The sequence below is a fragment of the Hyaena hyaena genome, unplaced genomic scaffold, assembly GCF_003009895.1.
Source record: "Hyaena hyaena isolate Hyena2069 unplaced genomic scaffold, ASM300989v1 scaffold_27, whole genome shotgun sequence".
Lineage (NCBI taxonomy): Eukaryota > Metazoa > Chordata > Mammalia > Carnivora > Hyaenidae > Hyaena > Hyaena hyaena.
This window is the reverse complement of record NW_024080659.1, coordinates 580,424-597,200: the sequence shown is the minus strand read 5'-3', so window position 1 is coordinate 597,200 and position 16,777 is coordinate 580,424. Positions and strand designations below refer to the sequence as shown.

The window sequence follows — 16,777 nt, the reverse complement described above, 5'->3', positions numbered from 1 at the left end:
CTCCTACCTAATTTAACTATACGGTAGGAAAGAAGGAGGAGAGAAGATAGGAGAGTTTGCATGTGCCTGCACATACGTGCACACACGTGTGGCAAAGCCACACACGTGAAAGAATTAAATTCTATCTTACGGTGTTCACATTCAACAGAGAATACCTTTAAAAACTCATGAAATAGTATAGATATGTTATTCACAAACACAAAGGTCAGCACTAGAAATCTCGAACTGCAAGAATTGGAAACGGCCTCCTCTAGAAACAGGCTCGGAGGTAAGGTGGAATGGAGCAGAGTAGTACACTGTTGCATTTTAAGTATCATGGTTACATATTTGACTTTTTAAACTGTGCACTTATATTATTTTGAAAAGAAATTAAAGCTCTCATGATAGCTTCAAAATTCCCTCCTGGCCCATGTTCAGCTTTCGCATATATCAGAGAACACAGTAAGACCCCCAGGCAAATACTAAACTATAGGAAATGGATACAGAACCCTCTGAAATACTGCCTCTCTATTACACTGACAAGAAAACAACTTCCACAGATCAGGGAAACTGGGCCTTCAGATCAAGCAGTCAGCTCTAGACACAACTTCTCTTTAGGATGCATTTGTATATGATCTTCTCATGGGACAAGGCCACTGGAAACAAAAGACTGTTCCTCCTAAGTCAAAGAGCTCAAATAGGGCATTTGCTGGAGGACAGTTTACCTGCTGCCCACAGGAGTTATGGAAAGATCATTTCTCAAGTTGTTAACAGTTGCAAGACTTGATTTGGGTCTTCAATACAAAGTTTGAACCAAATAACTGGATGTGTTTTAGGCAAAGGCTTTACTCCCAGATGGGAGATAAGCTAACACTATATAGAGGGAACCAGCATGGCCAAACCTGCGTCCAGGCTACCGGAAGTTCATATGTGCTATTACATTAAAAGACTAAAGGTCAATACAGAAAACCTCTCCCCTCTTCCATCCTTCACATCACTGCACAGGCCACCCTTACAGCATCTCTTTGGAACAAACGTCTGTGACCTCTCCAGTGGTTAGCGAATGGATGAATAAACAAATGGAAGAGATACGTGCTTCCACGTCCATTCCTTTCTGCAGATAACCAGGCCTTCCTTTCTCTCTGGGCAGTGGTGGCAGCCCTCCCCTGGCCTGGCTGAGCACTGCTCTGCTTGCTTCCAGAGGCTACAGCAGTAGGATGAGGGGTCCCATCCAAAGAAGACATCCTGACATCCATCAATGTTACCTACATGAGCTTGTGTCTTTCCCTACAGGGCCTACAAAGAAAAGAAGATAAAAATGGCTAAGTGACTCTATGAGAAAACGTTCGCTCCTTTTTCCTTACTTTTGAAAGGCAGGGCTTATGTTTATTTCAGTAACAGAAAGGCAGCTAAGAAGCTGGGCACAGTGATCTGATCCAGTGGGCCAACAGAAACAAATGAAGAGAAAGAAAGAAACATCAGGGGAATCTTTGAGAATTCCTGCCAGCCACGTTCTGACCTCTCCATGCCCAACTTTCATGCTGGTAAGACAGAGAGAAGAAGGGGTAGAAATGTGCCCCTTTCTAGACCTAGTGCTTGAGGACAGGGCTGTCGTTTGTGTCAAATACACGACAACTGGTGTGTATCTGACATGGACTCATAGCAGTCACCCTTGGAGGATACGCTGGAAGAAAGCAGTGACAGTGATTATGGGCAATCTGAGAGAGCCCAAGAGGCGGAGGGAGGAAGAACAAGAGAGAGTGAGAAAGAAGCGCAGGCCAGGCAGGAGCCAGTGAGATGAGCACATTATTTCTTGCTGGGGGCCCTGCTGAGTCTCAGCCCTGCACCTGCCCTCCCCCAGCGCAGCAGCCCTATGTCACCATAAAGCAGTCAAACTCCATTTACAATGATACTTTGCGTGCACTTGGCTCTCCCCAGTGTCGACGTTGATGTAGAAACCCAGCCCAGGCACACTTGGGCTGGGGCTATTTTCCTAACCTTTTCTCATTAGAGCATCAATTGTGTTCTCTTCTCCATCTGGGAAAGGAAGTCCCTAAAATGTAAGAAACCTGATGCGTTCTCTCACACATGCTACCACTCTGCTACCCCAAAGCCCAGGTCCATCACACTGCCAGCCTCTTGGTTCTTCCCCATCTTTGCATCCTCAGCTTGTCCAAGGGGGGAAGCCCTAGTGGCTTCCTAAGCCAGGTGCTGGACCAACCGAATGCATGACCTGGAAGAGGTAGGTCCGTTCTTCCCACAATTACTGAGTGCTTGGAGCACTTATGACAGATGCAAGGGTCTGCTGGTACAGAAAATAAGGAAGTGAGGAAGTGTGTCTGTTTCTCTGTAGCAAACAGCTCGTCAAGGACCCTGTCCTGTTCACGTACAATCCCAACTCTGGGCAGTGAGAACCACTGCATGGAGGCAGAGATGTGACCCTGAAACCTCCTGGTGGGTGACTGGAGGCCCCTCCTCCCCTCTGGCTTTCATTTTCCTCATCTTTCAAAGGGCCGAGGGCTAAACTCGAGGACTTCTCCAAGGACCCTCCCAACCCCACACTACCCCCACCATTCCCCTGGTCCCTCCAGACACAGCCGGGGCGGCCCCCTGCGTTGCTGGAACCAGAACATGAGCCCATGCAGCTGGGTCTCCTGAGAACACACTAGGAGTCAGGACCAGGCACGTCCTCCACACCCAGGCACAAGTAAACCTCACTCCACCCCAGTGGATTCTTCAGACATTAGCTGCCTTAGGGGAATGAGGAAAAGTGGTGGCTTAGCCCTCTACTGCCCCTTGTCACTTCTCTGTGCCAGCTGGGTACGCGGTGAACGCGCTGTGTCAACAGGTGCTAGTAATCCACCAGCTTCAGCACCAATCACACAACAAAAGTGTAAAGGCTTCTGCTATCACTTATCCTGCTGTACCAGAACTTTCAAACATTAACCAGGCAAAGCTCTGGAATCCCTAAGCCAGTAGGGGTGTCTGGCCCCAGCTCAGTTACAGGAACGGAGCCAGAACAGCTCCACCCACCGGGCCTTCGACCCGTGGCTTGATGCACGAGGCCCAGCTCTCTCACGGGGAAAAAAACCTTACCCTTGGGCCAGTTAACTGCTCTCTCCATGGACCATGTGAAGAATTAAACGTGAACCCAGTGAGAGGAACTAGCACAGTGGGACAGGATTTTTTTACCTCTGTATTGATCACAGAGGCTAGCTTCTTCCAAAAAAAAAAAAGGTATGTGGCTACCTGAAGGAAGTAAATCTTGGGCTCCTGCCCCAGCAACAGCCACCATGCCCTCAGACAGACAGCCTGATGCCACTGACAAGCATCTGTGTACACAGATTTCCAGCTGGGGCCTGGGCAACGCAAAGCACTGTTGGCTACCATACATCCTCACTGGTTGACGGGAACAAAGGCGCAAGTCTCCCCAGTGAGTTCAGAGAAAGAAAAGTCAATCATTCATATCAGACTTTGAAGGGCAGCCCATCCACCTCCCTCTCACCCAGACAAAGGTAAATACAGAAGCCCAAAAAGAAGGTTACCTGACGAGAGACAGAGAGCAAGTGACACAGAAGCTGGGCGGAATCGCAGCCTTGGAATCATGCCTCGAGGCCCCTCTCTTCTGCTCTAAGACAAGTGTGCTCCCATGTGGCTAGAAGTGGGCCACAAACGGGACTGTACAAAGTCCTTCAGGCCTCCACAGCTTTGGGGGAGCTGAGGTCCTCCTCCACCTGCACTCCGGCACCTCAGTGTCCCATGGGCTTGGTAAGCAACAGTGCACTCGTTGGAAGTAAACAACAAAAACCAGTCAGTCTTGCCACCAGGATGACACACTCCTTAGGGACAGTGCCCCTCCCTGCAGGCCGCGCCGTGTGCAGCGCCTTCCACTTTGAGGGGCTCGTCCTGTCTCAAGAAACTGACTCAAGTCAGAGCAACCGCCAGACCTCCACAATGCCAGTCTCCACGCTGCCACGACCCAGGGAGAATCACTTCTCATCACCTGCTCTGTTGACCTGTGACCCTTCCCTACCCTGACATTCCATGACTGACTCACTCTGAAAACAGACATGTGACACTAGGTGGGGTCTGTGACATCAGGGACAGTCTCTAGTAGCTCCATCTTTTCCTTTCTTCCTCTATGTCCTGCCACGTTTCTTCCATTCCCAGTGCCCACGTGTCATGCCTGCCTGCCAGGAGCCCCCACGAGCACTGCTGAGCCTGCCCCAAACCAGAGCTGGGGGGAGGAGCAGGCAGGATAACAAAGTGAAGGGGAGGCAGCCACACCCCCTGGTCACTCGGAAGTCATACTTCTGCCAGGAAGGGGGAGCCCTCCCAGCGTCTCTCAGCCTGGTCTAGGCATTGCCTCTGCCCTGCAGACCCGGGCCAGCTCATTTCTCCTGTGAGACTTTCCAGGTAGAGTCAGCTCGCCCTCCCCTGTTCCCAGAACACTCCCTTTATCACACCCTCTGTGCTGGTTGACTGTGTTGGTTAATGGCCCCCAAAGATATCCGTGTCCCAATCCCCAGAACCTGTGCATGGGACCTTAGATTGCAACAGGGACTCTGCAGGTGTGATTATAGTAAAGATCTTGAGATGGGAGAGGAATCGCTGATGTGGGCCCAATGTCATCACAAGCATCATCTAAGACAGAGGTCGCCAGAGATGTGACAAAGAGGAGGAGATGCGACAACAGAAGCAAGAAGTAGCAATGACTGAGGAGGGGGCCGTGGGCTGAGGAAGGCAGGCAGCCCCTGGAACCTGAGAAGAAAAGGACACGGATTCTCCCCCTGGAGCCTCCAGAAAGACCCAGCTCTGCCCAGAGAAACGGATTCTGGACTCCTGACCTCCAGAACAGTAAGAGAACAAATCTGTGTTGTTTTCAGCCCCTAGGTTAGTGGTATTTTGTTGCAGCAGCCACAGGCAACTCGTCACACCTGCCATGCTGCGTATCATCATCAGTCCCCTTCATTCCCAGACTGAAAGCCCCTTGGAGCTCACTTCTGACACACTTAGGCATGAGGATGACTGCCTGATCAACACGCACATGCATGAGGCCTAGACCAGCCCTTGTGAAGGATCCCGCTTCCTTAAAAGCCTCCATCTGCCTACTACTGCTCCTGTGATTTCACCAGTGGAAACACTCCCTGGCTTCAGAGAGTTCTCCCACCATAAAGAACATGTCCTTCCCTTCCCTTCCCTTCCTTGCTGAAGAAAAGATTCTGGAGAAGTGTTTTGTGGCGAGAAGGGAGGGCAGGCGAGATTAAGACACGAACATATTAAGCTGCCTACCCATGACTAACACCTTAAGTGGCTTGGCTTACCAGGACACACTGCCCAGGTCCCAGGGAGTCCAAAGCGAAAGCCTGAGGCAGGGAGAGAGTGTGCGCAGAGGTAGCAGGATTCTGACGGGGGCATGGGGGATGGGGGGTTGGAGTATAAGGGCCTGAGAGGTAAGCGTGCAGGGACTTGGCCCCTGGAGAACTCTGTGGCCTGGCTTCAGGCTACCCCACCCTGCACGTGCATGTGTGTGTGAGCATCACATGTGTGCATGTAAACATACTAGTACCACTCACTGGCCTGTTTTTTCAACCCCAAATGTTTTCTGTTGCTGACTCCCATAAAATGACTCTTTTTCAACAGTTCTTTCCCTGCTGCTACTTAATTAGTTCCCTAACCAATTATTCCAAGCTGTTCGCTTCCCCAATACCCGAAGTCATTTCTCTCTCTGCAGGAGGGAGCCCACCCAGCCCATTATCACAGACTCGCTACAGGCCAGCCGCAGCTGCCACCGAGAAGTCCACCCACAGCTTTGGAGATCTCCAACAGGGGTCCCGACCACAGCCGATCCTTGGGTCGCTCTCCCAGCACAGAGCAAGGGCCACAGAGATCCCTGTGCCAACTCCACAGAGCTGCTGCTACCCCCGCCCCATCCCTCCTCCTGTCACCAAGAGAGCTGTGCACACACAATGGGTGGGGCAGATGGCACCCAAGTGGACAACAGGACATAAAACCATCTTCAGCCGCCTCTGTTAATGAATCCCAGGTATCCAGAAGCCTTCCCACTCAGTACCTGCGGGCGCACTGGGGGAGGCACAGAGAATGTGGGTACTGAATACCGGCAGGCAGCTAATTACTACTATCTTGCCGTCCTTGACTCACCACTCATGTGACTGGGAAAGAAGGTAAGCACACTGGACGGTCCCAGTGAGACAGAAAGGCACTCGGTGGACAACCCGAGGTCACCAAATCCTCAGTCCTGTGTGAAAGTCAAAGATGGCCGGGGCTCAGTGGGAAGCCTTCTTAAAAATGTTTACAACAGTGAGGCGCTGGGTGTCTCAGTCGGCTAAGTGACTGGCTTTAGCTCAGGTCATGATCTCACAGTTCATGAGTTCGAGCCCCGCATTGGGCTCTGTACTGACAGCTCACAGCCTGGAGCCTGCTTCCAATTCTGTGTCTCCCTCTTTCTCTGCCCCTCCCCCACTCACACTCTTTGTCTCCCTCTCTCTCTGTCTCTCAAAAATTAACAAATATTTTTTTAAAATATTTAAAAAATTTTTAAATGTTCACAACAGAGAATCAAGCACCGGAGTCAAGGAGACAGCAGACCCACTCACCACAGTTTCTCCCATCCCTAGGTATGTTATTAATGTCCTGTGCAGGCAAATACCAGGCCCTGTCTTGAAGTGCTCACTGACGTAGAGAGGGAGACCGCATGGCAGAAGTGCCTCAGGGATTAGGGAAAGAGGATGGAGGCTCACATGGGAGATGGACCCATATGGGAGTGGTACTTGGGTCTTCTCTTGGTTCTTGTGAATAATTCAGGGTCACCTGCAGAAATTCCCTACTGCACCTGGCAGGTATTTATTTGTTCCCATCTCCTTAACCCTCTTTACCCATTCATTCTTGCATGTTCTCTCTTTCCCCCACACGGCTTAGGCCACCCATGTGAAAGATTCTAACTCTGCAAGCATAAAACATGTGCACCACCCCACACTCAGGCCCCCGTATATAAAACAGCCCTCCATCCCCACCTACCTCACTCCCCAAAGGGCAGCCCATAGGCCACAAATCAGGACCAGGCAATCAGAGAACCTGGTTGCTTACCCCACACCTACTGGTTGAGTCCCCAAGATCAGACTGTTAACCCCCTCCCTTGGGTTACCCCACCCATAAAATGGAGGTCTGGACTGGGTGATCTCCAGAAACCCTTCTGCTATAACAGAGTCTGCTCTGTTCTTCATCCAAATAGCCTCATGGTTAACCACTGGTGGCTTTCATGCCTCAGCTGCTCCGTAGGTGAGAGATGTCACCCAGGCCAGCATACAGGGTTGTAAATGACAAGAAAAAGCTACCAGAGGCAGAATGCTGCACTTTGCAATAATGCCAAGTTCAGATGTCTTAACAAGCCTGTGTCCCCAAGCTCCTCCCAACTTACTTAAAAAGGAAATGAGGGGAGGGTCTTAAATCTGATCCCCTGTTTCATTTCCATCTGTCCTGAGGGTCCCAGAGAGACACAAAGAAAAGGTCCCTGCATCTACATGCTTCTTTCTAGTGGCTGAAGTCGCATGCACCATAGTAAATCAAACTTAAGGAAAAATGGCGTGTGGCACTTGGTAGGCTTCACCACTGACCCCTGAACTGTGACAAGAGGATTTGGCTGGGAAGAGTTCCCAGTCTCACCTGGGCTCAGGTTATGCCATTCCCTGCTCACTCACTCTCAGGTTTCATAATCTCCACTTCCCACAGGAAGCCCAGAGGCCAAGCACAGGGGCCCCTCTTACAACCCATCCCCCATCCACTCCCCGCCACCAAGGGATACAAACTCCACTAGGACTAATAATGCCTCACCTTCCAGCCAAGAGACTGTTATGGTATCACTCCCAAAGAGGTGAAAAATGGTTTTAGTTGTCAAGATTAAGTAAAGATGGGATAAGGAACCCATCAAAGGCCCCAGTGTCCAGAAAGCTAAAGCAGGCAGGGGTAAAACACCTCCATACCCCAGAGTCTCCTACACAGCCTGGGCTGCGTCCAGCCTGAGAGCCAGCACACCAGGCAGGCCCTGCCCCTCCCCACCCCTGCCTGTCTCCCCATTAGTGTCCACTTCTTGCAAACATCAGCCCCCAAATGGGTCCCAAAGTTAACCTAGAAAAGGGAGTATCATTCACACATCAGCCCACATTAGAAAAACACTATTTTTACAAATGCTTAAAAAATAGGTCTGGTATTTTGGGGAAATAAGTTAATTACGTGGCTGAGGCAAGAAAAGGTCCCTTGCCTGTGAAGGCACGTGGCACAGGCCTTTAGACACCTGGATAATTCTGCCACAGAAGGAGGTCCATCCAGTCACAGCATATTCTTCAGTATAGCTGGGGGGCTGGTATATAAAGAAGGGATTGGTTTTTCTTACAACTTTAACTAACGTGGTACCAGACTGCATCCCTTTTAAACCTTGTAGTAAGATTCTGTGTGGAAGCCACTACCAGTCAGAGCTCTCCCAACCACGTGTGACAGTGGGCAGAGACCCCAGCGGAACCTGGGGCATCCATAGGGCCTCAGGGCTTGCTTCCCTTCCCTAACGGCTCCCCATTTTGCTCAAGAGGCTGGGTAAGGGAAGAGTTCCAAGTTCTGAGTCGGTTTCTGAAACTGCCATTATTACCACAGCGAGCACGGGCCTAGTGAAGAGCAGCTGAGCAGAGGAGGGGAAGGAGGGAAACGCAGGCTCACTGAAGTTCCTGTGGAGGGAAAAGGGGCAGGGAGGAGGGCCCTGCTCAAGGCCGCTCAGCAAGTAACAGAGGAAGGAGACTAAAACCCACATTTACTGGACTCCCAAACCAACAACCCTCTGCATCCTGCGGGCTCCTGGCACCCTGACACAGCAGACCTGCCTCCGTTCTCCGAAAGCGGAAACCTTGTGGAAAAGAATGAAGCAAAGCAAGGCTGAACACACGACCGATTTAAAAGTCAATCTAGGGGCGCCTGGGTGGCTCAGTCAGTTGGGTGGCTGACTTCGGCTCAGGTCATGATCCCGTGGTCCATGAGTTCGAGCCCTACCTTGGGCTCTGTGCTGACAGCTCAGAGGCTGCAGCCTGCTTTGGATTCTGTGTCTCCTTCTCTCTCTTCTACTCCCCCATTCATGCTCTCACTGTCTCTCTCTCTCTCTGTCAGAAATAAACAGTAAAAAATTTAAAAAAATTAAAAAACAAAATAAAATAAAAGTCAACCTAAGAGCATGGGACTAATCCATGAAATACCTTCTCCAGTTCTCCATCTTAGCCCTATCCCTTGAATATGAGGGTTCCCAGCACCTTAGGAAGCTTCTCTGCCTCTGGGCACAGGCCCAGGGAGCACTCTTCGCTGCTCTCATCCCACACAGCTCCAGTGCATGTCTATATGCCAGGACGGAGGGCCTGAAGTTCATTTTAGTTCGACTGGCTTGCACACACCAGGGAAACTACTCTCGCTGCCAGTTCATGGCTACAGACAAACTTGAAGGGTGGGAAGGATGCCGAGGGCCCAGCCTGGCCCTCAGCCAGCGCCACTCCCCTCCCCCATTCAGGCAGCAGATGCTGGCTGAGTCGGCCACGGCCTGACACAGTGAAGGACAGGACCAATGGGGAAAAGACACTATCAATCTTCTCCCAGAAAGTGGCTCATCTGTTTACAAATCCCAGTTCTGTCTCTCAGAGGTTGAGAGACCCCACCGTATCTCTGGGCCTCAGTTTTTCCATCTGTGAAATGGATAAAACAGTACCTAACAAGGTAATGTCATGAGGACCACATTAGAGATCCTGTCTGAAGAGCCAACACACACATAGCCTTGGGCCAAGCACGCTGTTCCTCCGCAATCTCCATGACAATCAGGAAGGTGGCCAATGTCCTCTCTCCTTTCAGAAGACTTCTCTGATACCCTCCCCCACAAAACACCACGATCCTGAGTAGTGTGCACATCATGGCTTTGCTTTGTTATTTAATCTTCACATGTTCATGGAGGGGTCCCAACAGACCGCGTGAGATTCACCACGAGAGGGACCTCCTGGCCACGTGTTCTTCCTTTGCAGCTTGCCTTGTACACAACAGCCACCGTGGTCACCGATGGATCACACACACCAGCCTGTCTCTGCCTCAGAAAGCTCCAAGTGAGGAAGAAACAAAGCCATGGCTTAAGCCTCAAAGTTCTTAAGAGTCACAGGGAGTGGTTATTTAAACTATGTAGGCAGGGCCTTGCCCTCAGAAGATTCTTACGTAAGGGAATGTCTGGAAAAATATGCAACAGAGGACAGGATGAAAGAACCTCAGAGACAATTGCTAAAGAGAGTAGGGCCAAGCTGTGACACCTCTTCCACACTATCCTGTGGCCCTGGGTACCTGTGCACTATTCAGGGCACACGGCACAACACCAAAGTAGGTGCGGCTTGCCAAGAATGAACTGGGCAAAGGTCCTGAGATCAAAGCAACCTCCGGGACTCATACAGGAGGCAACCCCTTCTAAAGGAGCCAGGACTTCACCTGTTAGCACTGAGCATCCTCTAAGAATACTCACACCAAGCTCACCTCACAACACAAAGGCAGGGACTCTCTGAGCACAGATATCCCTGACTGACTTCTCTGGCTGGACCTTTGCATGCTGTGGGATGGACAAAACCATGGCTGCCCCTGAGAAAGGGCTCATATCCAAGGAGTGAAGGTGTTCTTCCGATTATGTCTAGGGATGTGAACTAAGCTAAGGGTCCTTGGAGCACAGCCCTTACCAAGTCACACAGCTCTGGTGTGTCCTGACTTTCAGGCAGAGAAAGGAGAGACACCCCACAAGGTGAAAGGCAACCTTCAATACCACACACTTGCCACAGAAGCGTAGGTACAATCCCTCTATACTTTCCACGCGAGACAAACCCAGGGTCAGTTTGTTTCAGAGCACAGAGGGTTCAAGAGCATTAACTACCAGAATTAAACAAAACAACAACAAAAAACACAAAAACAAAGGAGATTCAGACACATGCTCCAACATGCGTCAACCTTAAAGACTTTATTCTAAGTGACATATGCCAGACACAGGACAAATACCGTATGACTTCAGGTGTATGAGGGACGTAGAGTCGTCCACATCAGAGAGAGAGAAAGTAAAAGGGGGTTGCGGGGGGCTGGGGAGTCAGCGCTAAGCGAGGACAGTTTCAGAGCTCTGCTGAGGGGACAGGGGTGCTAGCGGCACAACCGTGTGCATGTACTTGACGCCACAGAACCGCACTCTTAAAAATGACTAAAACAGGAAATACAGTTATATATAGTTTATAACTTCAAAATGAAAAAACTTGGACCATCATTTTGCCTGGCAAAAGGAAGAGGAGCGAAAAAGAAGAGAAGAGGAAAGCAGGAGCATGGCGCCAATGGAGCACCAGAGCCGCCCGGCCCAGCGTGCTCTGCCTGAAAGTCAGACGCCCCCTTCCAGGCTGGTCCCGGTGCTTCCTTAGAAAGCCTTCTAGTGGCCTTTGGGATCTGACGGAACCAGGACCTTAGCTCTACACCAGTCCCCAACAGCTTAAGGAGAAGTGGCAGAATCTTGCAGAGAAAGAAACAAAAGCAGAGGAGAGAGGGAGACATCTGGGTTTCTAGATTCTTCCTTCCGTCCACTCCTGAAAAATCAGAGGCGCAGCCAAACTGCTCAGGCTCCCACTTGTCTGTGAGGCTGCCCTGAGCCCACCTCACCTCAGCTTGCGTTTAGGAAATTTCTTTCCCTTTTTTGGGAAATGTGCCTCTCCTCCACACCCACCAGTTACACGGTACGGGGGTGTATCGAGAAAGAAATTTCCCAAAAAAGGAAAAGTGATCTGCAAGGTTATCCCCATCTCAGAGCTGCCCGGGAGAGGACGGCAGCAGGCTGCCCCTAGAGCGGGACAAGGCCTAAAGGCTCCAGAACCAGCAGAGGTCTCAGAATGCAAAGGCCTCTGGAAGCAGCTCCCGAGGCAGGCACGGCCCCAGGGACTGCAGCCTTCCTCTGCCTCCTGGGACCTCCTGACAACCACCATGCCCTTGTCGGTTCCAGCCAGGGAGGGGGGGGGGGGCAGGGTTGGGGGGGACGGGATGACCTTCCCCACACTGTTCTCTGGAGACCTCTGGGGCCCATTCTCCTCTCCAATGAGAGCTGTGACACACAACACAGCTCGTGCCTCTCCCGGAAGCTGGTTACTTAAATTCAACAAATATTTACTAGGCCTGTGCCACTCCAGGGAGGCCCAGGCCAGACGATGGAGACAGAGACCAAGAATTATCAGGGGCCTAGCAATGGAAAAAAAGTCACAATCTAGTTGATAAGATAACATTTAACCAATGAAAACAAACAGCAATATTGTATTAAAGTCAAGTAACAATTTGAAATAGATTGTCACTCCTGTTAAGGGGACAGCCCAACCCTAAAATGCTACAATGTATTACAGGCAACAGATGAGCTCTGGGGGGTGGGGGAGGGGCAGGGCCCGGGCTCAGCAGGAGCAGAAGGACCAGCAGTGGCTACAGGCTTCCCGGGGCCAGAGCTGCGGCTCCTCGAGACCAACCAACACCAAGATGTGGCCATTATACATCATGGTGGCCTGAGCACAGCATGGAAAGTGGTATGTCTATGCTCCCTGGGTAACAGCTACACACATAAGCAATCCTGCTAACCCTGTGGGCACCCAAGCGCAGGGCCTGCCAACAGAAACCACTCCACACCAGGAACAGGCCTACCCCATTCCACTCCGGCACTTACCATGCCAGCCAGCTAGCCAACCCTGCCCCTTCACTTCCCTCACTCCCAGGAAATCAGACAGGTGAGTCCTTCCATGCCTCAAGAACACAGCTGAAAAGAAAGCAAGTCAAACTTATATTTTAAATTAAAAAAAAATTTTTTTAAACAAGCTACTGAGTAGATCATGTGGGAGGGTTGCTCCGCCTTAGCACTGCTGACATTCAGGGCCAGATCATTCCCTGTTGTGAGGCCTCTACCCTTAGGTATCCATCCAGAGCACCCTGCATGGTTGCAAGAGTCTAAGACTCCAGACATTGCCAGGTGGTCCTGGGAAGCAAGCACAGTGATCCCCAGCTGGGGACCATGGTCCCCTAAGAGAAAACTCTCAGCACAGCTGCGTTCAGTTCACACAAGAGCCTGCCTGCAGAGCTCTTCCGCACCAGGCCTGGGGACCCTGCAGGCTGGACAGAGGCAGGCGTCTAGGCATCAGGAAAGCTGGCCTCTGGGTTGGAGCTCCAGAATTCTGGACTGTGCTCACCAGGGAGTGGCCAGGAAAAGCAAGGCCTGATACAGACCACTGGGGTGGGAGAGGACCCTCCAGCCCTTGCCAGAAAGAGCTCACCTGCAAGAACCACAGCAATGGCCACCAACGCTGACCATGGGCAGTCGGCATCTGACTGCCTCCTTGCCCAGCCTCTTGTCAACGGCAGGCCAGACCCTTCCTTGCAACCTTCCCCATAGTGCTTTCCTAACACAACAGGGAAGACCCTCACACACCTGATGCTGCTTTAAAGGTATTTCAATGCAACTGCCAACGTCTTTTTTCACCCACAGAAATCACACCTCTCCACTCCCTGGAGGTGCAGTGTATCCACACTGCCCACACTAATATTTCAACACTAACTGGCACACCAGGTCCACCTCTTCAGCAACAAGGTCATCGGCCAGAAAGTGGCCCATGACCCAAAACTCAACTCTGGGCATCCCCCACAATGCCCTCTCTGTAGCCCAACCTTTTCCCGGGGCTTCTTTTCCCATGTGGCTGGCACGGTTCCCCCTCTGCCCCAGCGGCACACGAAATAATACCCAACCAACATTCAGGTTGCTGGGAGACCAAACTATACTGCAAGGTGTCAGTGCTCACGGCTCAACAGCGTCAATTATTTAGGAGCAGCTCTTGGGATGCAGCATGCACTCTCCACTTGTGTGGACACAAAGGCATCTGCAGTAGCCACCCTCTCTTTGTGCATGTGCAACTGAGCTGAAGGGAACAAAAGACTGTACTGGACTCCAGTAGACCTACGGAAAGATTTCCTGACCAGAATAATCAGTCTCCATGCCAAGTCCAGGAAACTCTTTTCTGGGAAGGTTCACGGTTAGCCCAGCCTGGATGTAAACCAGTGACCTCTGAGTCTCCTTCTCCACTACTGTCACCCTTTGGGGGACTTAAGGACAAGGCAGCCAGGCACAGGGAGGACAAAGTAAACTTCAAGGCTTGTGAGAGGCCCCACTACCACCTGGGCGACGACTTGTACGACGGCCAAGTTGGGAGAGTGCAGAGGGCAGTGACGGCGCTGCCTCCAGGCCTGCTTCCTTTTCCCGGAAGGAAATGGTGTTCAAGTGAATCGGTCCCCCTGCTCATCTTTCTAGTGAATTCTACCACAGCCAGCGGTGCTCACCTCCAATCTACTCTGGACCACAGCAAAAACCCTCTGGGGCCCATCACACTGTACAAATGTACTCAAGAGAAAGAATGATAAAGAAGGAACCCACGAAGTGACAGCTGACAGAGCAGCTGCTATCATACCTGTTAATTCCACTACCTACACATCATACCCACTAATTCAGCTGAGAAACAAAAAACAGAAGGCATCACATCAGAAAGATGAGGACCTCCATGTGGAAATGGACTCACTTGTGGCCTTTTCACACAGTTCTGATGACCACCCTAAAATCCAAATGTCCCAACAGCTACAAGGTCCCTGGAAAGGACAGTTATCTCTGCTCACACTTCCAGGACCCTGCCCTCACTCCTGCAGCAAAAAGAAAATGAACTCTGGGTGGGATGGGGTCAACCTACTTCATGACCAGATTTTCCAGGACAGTCCCGATTAAAAATGCTGCCCACATAAATGCACACAAATTCAAGTGGAACAGGAAAAGGTACTTAAATCTTCTACCTTCAACCCTTTATAAAACTTGGAACTCAGTCATACTTTAGGTTAGGAGAGACCAATCTCCTGTAGAAAAAAACTCAGGCGAAGTGGATGGAAAAAAGAAAAGCCACAACATTCCACCTGGTTGATTTTCAGTTTTGCCTCCGGACCAAGAGCAGTAAACACTCCTCCAGCCTAGGAAGCAGGGAGCAAACAGAGAGCACACCTGGTGCATGGTGGGGCAGAAAGGAGCCCCGTGCCCCGTGTCAGTGACCAGGAGAAAACTGATCCCATGGCCCGGAGGCCTCTGAAGGTCCAAGAGGAAGAGACCAGTTGCGGCGATGGAACCGAGAAGCAGTCCTGGACGATGGCAGGGGATGCACGTGTGCTCAACTCTCACACGCACACCCAGGGTCAGCCCCCTACCCGTCCCTGCAGGCCCACAGCCTCTTTTGCTTCTCGTTAACTGGCCAAGTGTGACTGCTGTCATCCTGGAACAGAAGGACTTCCTCCCTCACTGCCTACTCTCACCTGCGACAACTGGCGATGCCGCCCAGCAAAGGTCTGCGTTGCTCAGGGCTGTCCTTTACACATACTCCAAGTTCTTCGAACTCCAGGCTCCCAAAGGAAGCCCAAGCGAGAGCTCACACTGCACAAACGCAGCCACTGTGAAGGGGCCTAAGGGAGACGGGAGTCACGGCATGGGCGCGGAAGGACACTCACCATCTCGTCCAGGGCGTAGCGCAAGAGGCCGTGCTCGTAGAGGATGAAGAAGCGCCGCTGCCATTTCTGCAATGGAGCACAGAGCAGGCAGTTAGAAGCTGTGGCCCGGCCACACTCGCAGGGCCCCCGGGGTCCCACAGCCCACATCAAAGGGGTACTGGCTCTGCACCTTCCATCTCTGGGGCACACAGCAGGAGAAGAGGGGCCCAAGGCAAAATAACGGTAATTTATTAGACAGCCAGGGGAGAGACCCAAATAGCCCCGTGTTTTTCACATGCACTACTGAGACTTAATTTGCAAGCCCCTCAGGAGCAGAGATGGTGTCTTGGTCACCTTTTTGTATTCCCTATGTACCCAGCACAGAACTTTCCACATAACATGGTGTCAGGATTTGTTTGATGAATTGTATGGCACAGTGTGGAATAACCTAAGAATGCCAGGCTTCGATCCCCCACTTCTAAAAAAATCCCAGGAAACTGCTATACAAGGGTTGTTCCAATGATCCAGAGTGAAAAGACAGGCTCCAGCATTCACTAAGGATGAGTGAGCAAAACAAAAATCAAAACTGAGGAGAAGGGAGACCTGTAGGAATGGCTCTGATGTCCCAGGAGTATTCAGCCAGCAAAGGGTGCCTCTCTCTATGCTCCACCCAAAGGGCAGGCTGCAGGGCCGGCAGACCCACAAGCACTAACAGCAGAACAGAGAGGACCACGAGAGTCACTGCTTTCCTTTCTGCTGGGGGAAGACATGTCCAGCACAGGAGACTCTTGATCCCCGAGTCCCAGGGATCATCAATGAGGACCCGTGACCTATTTTGAACATTTCAAAAAGCCCAACAAAATTCATACTTTCACTGGCAATAAGGCCACAAGAACTAAGTTATCATGCCTCTCTGCTTTGGGCCGGAATTATATCCTTCCTAATAATGTTTTTCCCATAAGAAGCTAGAAATGGCAGTTCTGTATGACCCAAATATAAAACAGGAAAGGGAGCTGCTCCCTGGTTACTGCAGGCATCGGAACAGTCACCCCTGTCGTCCTTCTGCCCAAATGGAACAGGATGCCCAAACTGCCTTGTAAAGAGGACCTATAGATGGCTGGTCCCACGCTGGGTGTCCAGGGAGAGGCCACTTGAAATCTTCCCGAGAAATCTTTTCAAGGCTCCTATTTACCATCTTTGAAGTCAAAACTCATACCAG

General features: G+C 51.1%; 1 protein-coding gene across 1 annotated transcript in view; it reads right to left on the bottom strand.

Moving 5' to 3' along the window:
• The window catches only part of LOC120228725 (myosin phosphatase Rho interacting protein), a 152,185-nt gene that overhangs the window by 100,293 nt on the left and 35,115 nt on the right, over positions 1 to 16,777 (bottom strand). Inside the window, 1 exon segment of the mRNA XM_039227278.1 lies at positions 15,580 to 15,645. Within this exon segment, the coding sequence (XP_039083209.1) occupies positions 15,580 to 15,645 (66 nt within the window).